Source organism: Brachycentrus maculatus, unplaced genomic scaffold (assembly GCF_059751285.1).
Source record: "Brachycentrus maculatus isolate JH-2025_06_01 unplaced genomic scaffold, ASM5975128v1 h1tg000102l, whole genome shotgun sequence".
Classification (NCBI taxonomy): domain Eukaryota; kingdom Metazoa; phylum Arthropoda; class Insecta; order Trichoptera; family Brachycentridae; genus Brachycentrus; species Brachycentrus maculatus.
Window position 1 is genome coordinate 1,685,261 of NW_028280856.1, and position 14,740 is coordinate 1,700,000.

General features: G+C 27.4%; 1 protein-coding gene across 1 annotated transcript in view; it reads left to right on the forward strand.

Annotated features, from left to right (window-relative positions):
- The window catches only part of NPFR (Neuropeptide F receptor), a 111,775-nt gene that overhangs the window by 78,293 nt on the left and 18,742 nt on the right, over positions 1 to 14,740 (forward strand). Inside the window, exon 2 of the mRNA XM_088258698.1 lies at positions 10,916 to 11,167. Coding sequence (XP_088114824.1) covers positions 10,916 to 11,167 — 252 coding nt within the window. The remainder of the gene's footprint in view (positions 1 to 10,915; positions 11,168 to 14,740) is intronic.

A 14,740-nucleotide genomic window follows, 5' to 3' on the forward strand; every position in this document is an offset into this window, starting at 1 on the left:
CATTGACTATATGATATCATACTAGCTTAATATTGCCTTGAAAAAATCCCAAAGGATTTTAAACTTGGAGGTATAGTATATTGACTTGTTAAAAATGACTAACTGCATTGATGTTTATTTTCTTGCCAAGCAAAAGTGACTTAAATGGCACTCCTGAACATTTCACGTTTTGTGGGTTGGTCACTTTCTCCTGTACGACTACGATATGTTAGTAGCTAGAAATTAGCAATATTAAACAATTTTTTCCACTGATCGAATCGAATCGAAAAATCGAATAAGAAAACAAATCCTTTCATAAAGGTCGTTATTTTAATTATACAATTCGGTCGCCAATGTCTGTTTTTATACAATTTAAAATAATTAATAATACGGTGAACATCCGTATAGAATCCCAGTACTTTCACTGCGCTGTCAATGAAATGTTTTTCATTAATTGACTCGGTAGTTACTTTGTGGTAATATCTATCAATTTTTATAACTGATGCGGAATGTATTGATACACGTGTCACAATAGATTTTTTAATATATAGTGGTATTTACCAAGCAAAACTTAGATCAAAAATAAAATGTTTTTCCTTTAACTTATTTCATTATTTTTTTTACTGCTATTATTATTATTATTATTATTATTTAGTATTCTTTAATGAAATTAAAAAAAAAGACTAATAAAAAAAATTATAAATTTCTATAAAATAGAAAATATATACATATACAGTCAAATAGATAAACTCAATAAAAAGGCATTAAGGCATTAAGAAAGCAGTATAGGGTTTTAAAGAAAGCTCAATTATCATTACCTCAACGGTTTTTAATATTTAAAAAAAATATATATTACAATATTATGAAATTCCGAAATGTAATATAGTAACATAATACATTTCGTTAAATTATATTAACATATTTCACATTTGCGGGCATGATATTAAATGTATTTTCTTAAGCCCACATTCAATTTTCGTTATTATGATAATATGATATAATTTTATCCCACGCAAAGAATGTTAATAATTTATGCAGAATAACATACACGTTTATATTCGCTTGTACGTTAATATATTTCAATAATATTTTCAAAAATGTTGCAAGTCATTTCTATGAAAATACAGAAGAGTTTTTTTTTCATGTCTCTTTGTAGGAGCTTTTTACTATTTTATATATATATATATATATATATATATATATATATATATATATATATATATATATATATATATATATATATATATATACATATACATATATATATATATATATATATATATATATATATATATATATATATATATATATATATATATATATATATATATATATATATATATATATATATATAAATATATATATTTATATATATATATATATATATATATATATATATATATATATATATATATATATATATATATATATATATATATATATATATATATATATATATATATATATATATATATATATATATATATATATATATATATATATATTATATATATATATATATATATATATATATATATATATATATATATATATATATATAAATATATATATTTATAAATATATATATATATATATATATATATATATATATATATATATATATATATATATATATATAATATATATATATATATATATATATGTATATATATATATATATATATATACATATATAGGCCATTTCAAAACAAAACAAAAAGTTTTGCTTAATACATGCAAGTATTTAATTTAAAATCGTAAAGCAAACCTGCATACCTAAACTTAATTATAAAACAATGACTTGTAGCATTTTAGAAATACAGACACCATTTAACGTAGGTACTTATTGTCCTGAATTGAAATTGTTGAATTCTGGAATGTGACGTTTCACAAATACCTTCAAATTCACAATAGAAGGAATGAAAGAAATTAATTGAAATATGTCGAAAGAAATTATTATTGGAAGAAGGAAAATACAAGAATTGTAGAAATAAATTTCGCACGGTACAAATAACCCAGATTTTCTTTTTAAACTTTTTTTGTAAAATCCGTTTTTTTTCAAATATAAATTCTTATTCTAAATGTTTTTTTGAATATATTTTATAAAACAGATTTGACTTAAAGATTCAGAGCATATATGATTTTCTTATTTATTTTATTCATTTAAGGTAAAAATATACTTGAATCACTATTTAAATGTAAAAAAAAAACGGACGTTACTGTAAATGTTAATAAATAATACTGTTACAATAAATACATATTTTATTTATTGTAACAGTATTATTTTTTCTTGTTTATTTATTTAGATCTATATAATATCATCCAACAACCATAAATGTGTCATCCAATGAACTCCAATTTTCGGTCGAGTTTATGGAAAATAGAGTATATCATGAGAAATCACCAAGAACAATTAAATCCGTGAAATAACGTCGATATCTCAACATTAGATGAAGAAAAAATGTTATTTTGGATATTTACAGGGCTTATAAAGTATCATATGCTGGTTAAGTGATCACTTAACACACGTGCAAAATTCACCATTTTAAAAATGATTGAACTACACGACTCAAATTCCTCAAATACTCAAACTTCTAGATCAATCTCATGACACAGTACATATCGCTCACTCCTTTTGAGAACGTCATAAATAAAAAATCGTCAATTTTCAGTTGTGCATGTTTTCGGAATGTCCAGAAAATGTACTATATTCCAGCCTATGACGGTCGTCAGTCCCGTCAAACCCAGACTTCCATATTCTTCTTCATCTTTGGTGAGAAATAAAAAATATATAAATAAAAAATTCTATTTAATATAAATATTCGTTTTGTAAATCGTCCAATTTGATTTATTAAACGACCAATTTGATTTATAAGGCGTCCAATTTGATTTGTTAAAAGTCCAATTTGAAGTAAGAAACCTGTATTATGCCCCACCGTGTACACGTATATTATGTAAGAAGTGATTATCTTCCTTAAGGCAGCAAATTTGTTTTGCTGTAAGATGTTAGTTTCCAATGTTGAATGTCTAATTTTAGAATCGAGGCTGGAATAGTTAGTTCGTAATTCGCAAGTTTTCAGACTTGAGGGAACATTTTCAAATAATCACTTCAATGAACTCTCAAATGAACTCTCAAAGGAACTCTCAAAAACACTCCAGAAGAGGGTGACCAAACAAACCGAAGCCAAGCTGAGGGTCATTATAAAACGTACAGTCACATTAAAACTTAAAGCTTAAATCGTTGAGAATAATTTTATCTCGTGAAAAGTCGCTAAGATTAATTTACGTCATTTTCTTTGGAAATGAATAAATTGCCCTTTTTATTGTAGAAAGAAATTACGTCTGTATGGAAGAAATATCTAACACCGAGGTATTTTTTTAATTTTTAGTGTAAATACCACTATTTATTAAAATCTATACGACACGTGTTTTGATGCATTTAACATCATCGTCAAACATCGAATTATAAATTTATCCTACATATATACATAATTATTTCTGAAATACTATTTGAAGCTATGGATTCATAGGTCGAAACACTTTTATAAGGTATATAATTAGATTAAAACCAATATTTTTACCTTTTTCACTTTATTTTTATTTGACCAGCGACCGGGTTTCGTCGTTACCGACATCATCAGACTGGTCTGATGATGTCGGTAACGACGAAACCCGGAAAATGTTGTGAATAGAAAAGATATACTTTTTGTAAGTTGAGATGTAATAGACTTGATTATTTTATTAAAATTAAACACTTGAATATACCACTTTAATGAGTTTTATTTAATTATACTACTAGTTTCGAAAACTTACAGATGTTTTCATCTTCTGGTACAAATCGAACCAGTTTAAATTTATACCAGAAGATGAAAACATCTGTTAGTATTCGAAACTTGTAGTAAATATAAATAAAAGTCATTAAAGTGGTATATTCAAGTGTTTAATTTTAATAAAATAATCAACATGTCATTCCACAAGGTTAATGCCGAATCAATAAATAATATAGACTTAATAAAAGGCCTATAAATACCAAGACCCCCATATTACCCTCGTAAAAAAGATGCTTCTTCTCTGTTAGGACACCTGAAACATCTTGAAAAGTTACATTATTTCACTTTCCGTCCTTATTATATTCATATAACACCCTCATTTTTCCGGGCGAAAAAATAAAATATACAGATTTTTGTAAAATATTTCGAGCACTTGCTTAGAAAAAGGGCGTTATACTTATGCTAACAAAAGAAATGGGTCTTACCCTACAAAAACAGATCCTTACGAATATTTTTTGGAAGGACGAAGATTTTGGAAAGCCCTTGAACATCTTGTGCTTTCTTCAATTTCTCCCTATTTCAACTGGGTGCGGTATTGAATGGATAATCCGGTTCATATAATAAAATATCCGGTAAATATGAACGTACAGCATGGCGCAAAATTAATCACCCTCTCGGAAAATGTTATAATTTTTGCAAATGGTGTCGTGCGTCAATCATATTTGGTATTTGTGAACAAAATAGTTGTAGTATATATAACAACTTTTTTAAATTTTGTAAATTTGTCGAAATTTTAACGTAACTTAACATTAAAAACAACTTGCGTACTTTAAGGCGAATTCCACAGCTTTAAAATATTATTGTACCTAAATTATGTATTGAAATTACTTCTACAACAAGAACGTATTTTATAAAACGTGAGTGGTTACATACGAAAAATTGATCACTCTATCGGAAAATGTTACAATTGCAAAAAGCGTCGTATATCAATCAAATTTAAAATTTGCTGCAGTATGTAAACAAATTTGAGTTGGCACAAAATTATTCATCCAAATTTATTTTTGAATAAGTTCTTTTTTTTTACCGAACAAAAAAAAAATTTTAATGGTGGAAATCATTATTTGGACATAAACGTTTTTTTTAAAAGTGAAAATATCGTTTTGATCAATATCACTAGTCTGTTTTTGGTTGGTTGGAAGATATTGATTAATAAGCCCGCCAATGTACTTTTTTTTTGTACATGAAGTTTAAATAAATAAATAAATAAAAATATGATGTTCAAGGGCTGCCACCAGTATAAATACATATTTGCGACCGTTTCATCAATCTGTTTAAATACAAAAGCTAATTAATTTATAATTATAAAATACGATTGACGTGCGACGTCATTTGCAAAAATTATAACATTTCCCAATAGGGTGATTAATTTTGTGCCACCCTGTATATTCTCACGGACATTGTTAACAAGGGATTACATGTAACAGATTTCGGAACATACCTTGTTCTTTTATCAATCTTTTATCATTGTTCTGGTCAGGGGTGTAGTAGAGAGGATGAATATTTTTGAAAAATAACAACTTTAAATGGAAAAGTTTATATTTTAACAGTTCATCATAGATGAAGAAGAATATAAATATAAACAATAAATGATAACTGCAAGTCCCTCTCCAAGTACAATAAATTAGTATCTTTAATGGGGAGAACTGCGTAATTTAATTTCAAAATTGTAAATCATAAATGACTGAAAATTTAATTAAATTATTTTAAAAAAGCTCTCGTTACCATATTGAATGAATAAAAATATTAAAAAATCTGCATATTTACAGGGATTATGACTTGTCATAGACTAGTTGAGTGATCACTTTATATAGTGTAATATTGACAACCACACTTATAGTAAATACGAAACTTCTAGTTTATCTTTTTGAATGTGTTATCTTTCTCGTGTTCCACATAAATATTTGTTCCATTATAAGATAAACATCATAAAAATATTGATTTTGAAATTTGAAATTTTGTTTATTTTTTTAAACAGAAAACATATTTACTAATCCAAAAAACGATTGCGAAGTGTTTTTCTAACTCCTTTTACGGTCGAGTTATTTGTGATCAAAATAGTTCTTGAATTCAGGTTCAAAGAGAGAAAATAGCCTTATTGATTGGCAATACAGTTATTTTCTGTATTTTTTTTTTCTTGTTTTATGGTTAAAATAATCTGAGTTGAAAAAATATTTAAAACTACCCCGCCACGAATTGCTGTAGCTTGGTCTAATAAAATGAAAAAGAAAGAAACGAGAAAACACACCTTTTCTAAATTTATAATTCCGCAATGCCTAATTATGGGCCAACAATATTTTAATAGATGTCAACTAGCACGATTTCCACCATATCAATTTTTTGTATACATGTGTTTCATTTACATTTAACAGAAAGCGCTGCCATTGCAGTTGATATTGAAAAAAAAAATATTAAACAAAAAAAAATACAAGTAACAGGTTGTTTATAACGATGTTTAAGATTTTGAATTAACGAACATTTACATTTTTTTAAATATAGATTACTTTAAAAGTTAACATTAAACGATGAAGTAAAGAATTAAAATAGGAGCACTAAAACGACCTGTTAAAAGTCCTTTTATATTTTTAATGTTTTATGCTAAATGTTCTTAAACCTATATATCTCTACTCACTTTATATAAACGAATTATTTTCTTAGTATCTAAAACAAATTTTAAATATTTAACATTTTAAACATATTTTTTTATAAAAATTAAAAATCCAATTGTTGACTGTGAACTCAGTATTTATCTTGCTTTACTTTGTTTATTCTCATTTTTCTGAATATATGGTAATAATATGACTGTTAAAATTTATTCTTAAAATTTAAATTGGAATCCCGAAAATCATAAATATTAAATAAAATTATAAAGTTGAACATTTTGTAAATATAAACATTTAAAAATGGATAATTTACAATGTGATAATAAATTTAGCTTAACATTTCTTGTCTTTGTTTCCTTTTGATATAAAACAAGAAACAACCTTTACCCTTAACACATCCTTCAACGACCTAAGGGCGCAACCCTCAAATTTAAGCCGAACTTCACACACGGTATTTGATAATAGTGTGGCATCAAAACACGTGTGACAATTAATGTTAATAAATGGTGATATTTAATAACAAATTTTGAAGTTAAAAATAACAGATAATGACAATGCCAAAGCAATAAATATGTTATTTGTATTTCTCGAGTTTAAAATCTACGTTGAAATAAATTCAATCGCCACTCGTTTGAATTTTACATTCTGACTTGCTGAAACCATTTTTATATGAGATTTTTTTTACTATCATTAGGTAGGTACTGTTCATAATGATAAATAGTAAAAAATACAAACGTATTAGTTTAAGCTTATTGTGCTTTATACAAATAAAATATTTAAATACACGAATAAAGCTAACCGTGTTAAAATAATGAAACAAAAACAAGTATTTCAATATAATTCTATAGGGTCCGCCATCTAAAGTTTTTTTTTTCAACTAGTGCTTTTTTCGTGAATGGTAACACTTAGCTCATGTCTGATTTGACAGATAATTAGTTTTATCTTTCCGCTAAGCGAATATGGTTGTGTATACGCTTGAACAACGCTGGGAAATATTGCGACATTACTTTGAAAATCATGGTAATGTTGCAGAATGTGTGCGAAAATTGCGTACGGTTTTTGGAAGAAGAGAAGCACCGTCAGCTCCGTATGTTCGTTATCTTGTGAAAAAAGTGAAAGAAACTGGCATCCTCATCGATAAACCAAAGCGTGAAAAGCCAAAAACAGTGCGTACACCCGAGAATATCGATGTTGTGGCAGAAAGTGTGCGTGAAGCGCCATCAACATCAATTCACCGTCGTTCTCAACAATTGAACATTTCGGAGACATCATTGAGACGAATTTTGCATAAAGACCTTGGTATGACGCCATACAAAGTCCAATTGGTTCAGGAATTGAAGCCAACTGACCATCCAATGCGTTTTCGCTTCGCTGAGTGGGCCTGCGATCGACTTACAGAAGATGCCGATTTTGCCAAAAAAATCATCTTTTCGGATGAAGCTCATTTTGATCTTGGCGGGTATGTAAACAAGCAAAATTGTCGTATTTGGGGCACAGAAAACCCGCACGCATACATTGAAAAGCCGGTACACCCAAAACGAGTCACTGTTTGGTGCGGATTTTGGTCCAGAGGCATAATTGGGCCATTTTTCTTTGAAAATGAGCAAGGAGTGGCCGTTACAGTCAATGGCGATCGTTATCGGGCCATGTTGAACGGATTTTTGTTCACAAAAATTGAAGAAGAGGATATTGGCAACATTTGGTTTCAACAGGACGGCGCTACGTGCCACACAGCCGAAGCTACACTCGATGTTTTGCGCCCTGTTTTAAAAAAAAAAAAGTTATTTGGCGGACCCTTTATAAGGAGTTGTTAACAAAATGTAACATGGTGTTTTTGAAAATATAAAGTTTATTTTAAAATAATTAATCTTTACAAAAATATCGAATAAAATTCATCTGAAACTGAATGAAAATTATCCATAATTTTTGTAAAGGATTTATTATTTTTAAATAAACATTTTTAGAATGGGAAACATATATTTTTTTGCTAAGTTTTAAATATATTTTAAAGAATATACTCCATAAATGTGTTACCCAAAATACCGTACGGAATAAATGACTCGTAACATTCAAATAATTCAAGTAGACATATTCACACATCAAGTGCTTCACTCCCCCAAGAGAAATTAATTCTGATGTTACAGGATTAACCTCAATATAAAACAGGAGTGGAACGTACTAAAAGTTTTATTTATTTATTAAGATAAAATTAGCAAAAATGCTTAATTAAAACTTATTTTGTGCAAAAATAACATTCGCATAAAATTAATATGAATAGTTTTTATGCTAAATTTTAGTAAAATTTAAGTGAAATTATAAATTACAAAAAAAACATCAACAATAAATTTACGTCGTGGTATGAAGGTAACTGTTATAATTTTAAACCAGAAAAAAAACCTAAAAAGTGAAGTAAAATATTTTTTGAAAGATACAGAGTAAGGAAACGTTAAATAAAATTAAATGGATAAGAAGGAAAAAAATATTGACGAGTGAAATTGAGTTTTTTCAATGAATTCATTTCTTCACAGAAGTATTCATCGAAACAGTCAATGATATCCATCCTGTAAAAAGTAAAGACGTGAATTTTTTATTCACTACATTATAAAAACACGCACGTTTTCAAATACAAAGTTATGTCAAAGTTTCAAAAAAATCTGTGCATAACTTAAGGAGATTTCAGATTTTAAACAAACAAACATTATTTATTTATAAATATTAAAGATCTACTGACATAAAGTTCTGGAATACATTGTAATTAAACTTTTACTTGATAAATACCACTATTAATTCGAATCTATTGTGATACGTGTTTCGATGCATTCTGCATCATTTTTGTTTTGCATACGTAGTTTAAACATGAAGTAAAATGCATCTAAACACGTGTGACAATAGATTTTAAGAAATATTGGTATTTACCAAGACCAACTTATATTAATGCAAAAATGGATAGATACTATCGTAAAGTGACTGCCGAATCAATTAATGAAAAACATTTTAATATGGAAATATTTTAAACACAAAAAAAAACTTCAATCACTCTGATAGCGAGTTTCTAAAAAACATAAGAAATTCGCAAATATATAAAAATATATAAACAGATAAAAAGTAGTAAAGCTTTAATTTATTTATTTAACATTATTCTTGTTACGACTCTCGTAAAATACTATTTGACTGGAAATTGGGTCATGTTTTAGCGCTAGGGAATTCTCTTTAAAATTTACGAGTTCCTTTTTCCTACTATTAAAACAAATTGCTCTTATTATATAATCCTCTGAATGGATACATATTATAACTTTTAGAGAGAAATATGGCATTGCCCAATGATTTACGGTTTACCTGATAGAAAAGGGTTCTAAATTTACACAAATATTTTACTACTGTATTTAATTTAATAAAATAAAATTTGTTAAAAATGGGAATAAAATAAAAAGTATAATCTGTAAGAAAAAAATTAAATATTTATTTGTTTAATACTAAAATCTTATTAGCTTATACAACGAATGTTTTGAAGTTTTTAAAACAACGTTGTAATCGAATACGCGCATGCGACAAGTGTTTTAACCTTTAACAAGTAGAAAAATGTAGCACAGTTTTTTAAACGCAATGGCAGCGTCATCTGTTGACTGTTACAGCAATAAAAGATGAGTTATTTATTATTGTCCTGCAAATTTGCATTCATATGAGTTTCAAAATACACCATTAAATAATATTCTGATTTTAATAAACTACTTATAAACCACTAAAAAGGTTATATGTAGTTCTCTTTTTTAAGTACTTCATTGTTGAGGAAAATAAAATTTTACCACGAATTTTATCATTTTTGATACATATATTAATATTATTATTAAAATCCTTATCCGCACCCCAATGGTGCACACGGCACTGCGTCATATAAACGCAGTGTTATCTTGATCGTTTACACATGAAGGAAAGGTGATCAGCCCTCCGCTTCAGGTACCAGTCCATGGTAATATTGAATAAATATAACAGTGAAAAAATCACTCATATTTATTTTACCCCCCCTGGGAATCGAACCCGGGTCCTCCAGAACGGTAGCCGAGCGTGCTGACCATTACACTACGGAGGCGGACAGAATATATTTACATAAATATACATATTTAAAGATTTTTAATTATTTTTTAAAATGTGACAAAATTTCGTTTTCCTCAACAGTTCAGTATTAAAAAAAAAGAGGATTAAATATTTAATTTTGATTGCTGCGTAGTAATATGTCACTTCGTGGTAAAATCTATCCATTTTTAATTAATGTTATTTACATTTTTAATTAATAAGTAAACGTACTTAGTAAATACGGTGTTTGAGAATGATGCGAAATGTATCGAAATATGTGAAACAGTAGATTTTAATAGAAAGTGGTATTTATTAAGTAAAACATTAATAAATATTATTTAGTTACAGATAAAAAAAGGTTAATGTGACATTTTTTTGTCTATCCTACTGATAAAAAATGCAAATGAAAAATGTATTTCTTTCTCTTTTTCTTAGATGAAGATCCCAATCCATGCGCAGGGGATGATGAAGTTCGAGTTTGACTTTGACAGTCTTCCCCAGAACCTGTCAGGACTGGATGAAAATTTGACATGGATCCTCAACGCCTCCAGGGACGTGGAGAACTCTCTCATCGAGAAGTTTACCAGCAACAGAAACCTGGACGGACCAGCTTTCTGGCTGCTGATCTGTCTCTACTCTGTGCTGATCATATTTGGTGCTATGGGCAATGGTCTTGTCGTACTTGCGGTAAGGAAAAAGTTATTAGGTACTTAAAAAAATATATCTTTAGCCATAATATTAATTGATTCGGCATTAATTTTGTAGCATTATCGACAGCCCGCAAATGTTTTCATAGATTTCTATCATTTATTTATTTAGTTCATCATACGTATAATTACAAATACAAAAATAACAATTATAAGTCCTCTACATATGAGTTTTCCCATGCCAATGGCACCTTTTTCAAAATTTATTTAAAAATTATAATTTAAGAAAGTTTGTTATGCAATCAAATACGAATGATGCTATTTGTTTCAGATCTTCTCACTTGAAATGATAATTAAGTTATAAATAAGGTTTTACAAAATAATGAGAGTACTTATGAATAAAAGAGGTGCGTTATAAGTTTCTATGTTATGGATTTTGTAGTGCTATTTACGTTACCATAAAGTGTGTTAATTGCGATTTTCGGGCTTTGCTGTGAGGTGCTTTCTTGTGTTATGTGAGAGTAATTTTGAAATGCATTTGTAAGGGTTGTTTTATCATAAAGTTGTTTGACTGTCACAACTTTGTTTAATATTTACTCTTTGGGAAGTCCGTTTCAGAACAGTAAGTATACATTGGTCAACAATAACACATTTAAAAAATGTGTTACTTGTACCACCCCAAAAAATTATCGTAAACTGTGGAATAGACTTACAAAAAGTGTAGTAAATTTTAGCTTATTATTTTGAATTTAGGATGTAACGTATAGTTTTAAAGATGTAGTAATTTTTTTCATTTTATTTTATTTTTAAAATTATTACTTTGCGAATCCCATTAAGTTTTTGTTTTACTAGTATTTTTATTAGTAGTTTTTTTGTTATAAAAATGTTTATGTTGAATTTACTTCTTAACATAATCAAGGAATTTGTAAATCACGACTTATTATTTTTTTACACGTAAAACTAAGGAAAGTATGCCTTTTATAGGATTTTTTAAAAAGTTTTAACGAATTTTGAAGATAAAATTTGATGAAAATGTTGTTTAATGAACAGAAAAATATTTCGTAGAAACTCGTAAACTTTGGGTAAGATAATCATCAAAAACTGTTCACTTAAAATATGTCTTAGTGAAGGAAGTTGAAAAACTTTTGCAATCAACTATTCAACACGTATTGTGGTTATTAACAAACCCCTTGAAGTTAGTTTGGAGTGAATAATATTTGAAGGATGAACGTCCATGATGAAATTATATTATACCTTCATATAAATGTAAATAAGGAGACGTTTTGAGTGTGTCCAAATACTTGTTTACAAGTGTGGATTATGTACAATTATAGGATTTATTTTTCATACCATTTTTTGACATCTTAACAAAGATGAAAAAGATTGACAGAATTTTTGTGATAGATATTTCGCTTTGGGGAGGGCATTATCAACCTGTATTTTAAAACATTTTGAGTGTGTCCAAATACTTGTTCACAAGTCTATGATTATCTCTAATTATAGGATTTATTATTTATATAATTTTTTGAAATCTCAACAAGGATGAAGAAGAATATGGAATTGTAGCCATTTACGGGGCTTACCACGTCAGAGGTTGGTTTAATTGATCACTTTACACACGTTTAACATTCTCAAATTCAACCCATAATTGTCACCACACTATTCAAATTCTTTGAAATTCTATGTACATATATTGTTTAAATTCGAAACATAGTGCTTGTATCACTAAAATTTCACTAGAAACATCTATGGTGAGATAAAAGAAACTTTTAATTGAGAATTTTTTTTTTCATTTGTATTTAAATTCCGAATGTGAGGTCCGTATCCAGGATTATAATTACACACTCTTACATGAGTAACGCTAGAAAATATATTTATATTTTATTTAAGCTTATAATTTTACCAGTTAATTTAGTAACAACATTTTGAGTGTGTCCAAATACTTATTCATAAATCTGGGTATCACCAATTAGGAGTTATGTTTTGTATGAAAAAATAACCCCTAATTGGAGATATTCCAGATTTGTGAACAAGTATTTAGACACACTCAAAATGTTGTCGTGCCATTTTTTGGTTATTTTATACGTTCTGATGTAAATCTAGGCATTAGTTTTATTTTATTGAAATTAAACACTTGAATAATCCACTTGATCGAGTTTTATTTTTATTTACGACTAGTTTGGAAAACGACAATTGTTTTCATCATCTGGTTCAAATTAAAACTAATATATAATATAATTATTGGTCAAACTGCGAGAAGTCTAAGAATTAGAATTAGAGAACATCGTCGTAGACTATCAAGTAATTATTTTTCGGAATTTGCAAATCATATCATGGAAACTAACCACTCATTTGACTCTCATACACTTAAATTATTACACTCTGTTACAAATAAAGGTCAAGTCATGAATAATTTAGAAAATTTAGAAATACATAAAAATTTAAATTCAGATAAAACAATAATTGATAATATACTGTTTCAAAATACGTCACCATTATTATCAATGTTTCCTTTTACAAAAATGTTGTTCCTTAACCCCCCTACCTATATTTATTAACCTATATATACACCTAAATATATTTTTGTTCGTTAGTTTTAATTTGTACCAGAAGATGAAAACAATTGTCGTTTTCGAAACTAGTCGTAAATAAAAATAAAATTCGATATAGTGGATTATTCAAGTGTTTAATTTTAATAAAATAATCATGTCATTTCACAAAGTTAATGCCGAATCAAAAGATAATATAAGTTATATTTATTCGACAAGATTTTATTTCTTCTTTTTTTCTACTTCAAACATTAGGATCTGCTTTCGAAATGAGCAAACAGTTATTTGATCTATATGAATATAATCCTCAGGCTGTTTCGTGAATTCTAACTCATTCGCGTACTTTCATGTATTTTGTTAAGCTAAAACAAAAATAAATTATATTTTAGCTGTCAGAATTGAGATTAAATGAGATGATTTTCAAGCGAAAATTAATTAGTTCACAACGTTTTGACAGAGTGAGTTTAGTATTGTATTTTGTATTTAATACATGTATCACATAAGTATATGGAAACACTCAAAATGTTGTGGATAGGAAAAGCTGTTCAAATTAAGAGCTTTAAAAAATGAAAAACATTTTTCATGCTCTTAAAAGTATCGCATATACTGTACAACGAATTTGATCAATATATCTTAATGTTCTTGAACAATATATATAGAAGTTCCAAAAATTTGAGTAGTGTGGTCGTCAATCATGGGTAGAATTGGTGAATGTTACATGTGTGTAACACAAGTGATCACCCAACCAGTCTATGACAGGTCATAACCCCTGTACTGAATATCCAGACATCCATATTCTTATTCATTTGTGTTGAGATTTCAAAAAAATATTCGAAAAGTTATTTGTTTCATGGAAGACTTTCATTGAGACTGATAAAAATACTATATTTTTAATTCAATACAAAAAAATTAAGCTCTTTTATGTTTTTTGTCATTTATTTTTTTGGTAATATAAAATAAAATACTTTATTTATGAAAATAAAGTAAAAATAAAAATATACTCAAATAAATTGCCAAATTTGAACTCTTTTGACAAAAGATCTACGTTTTTCTGTCAAAGAATT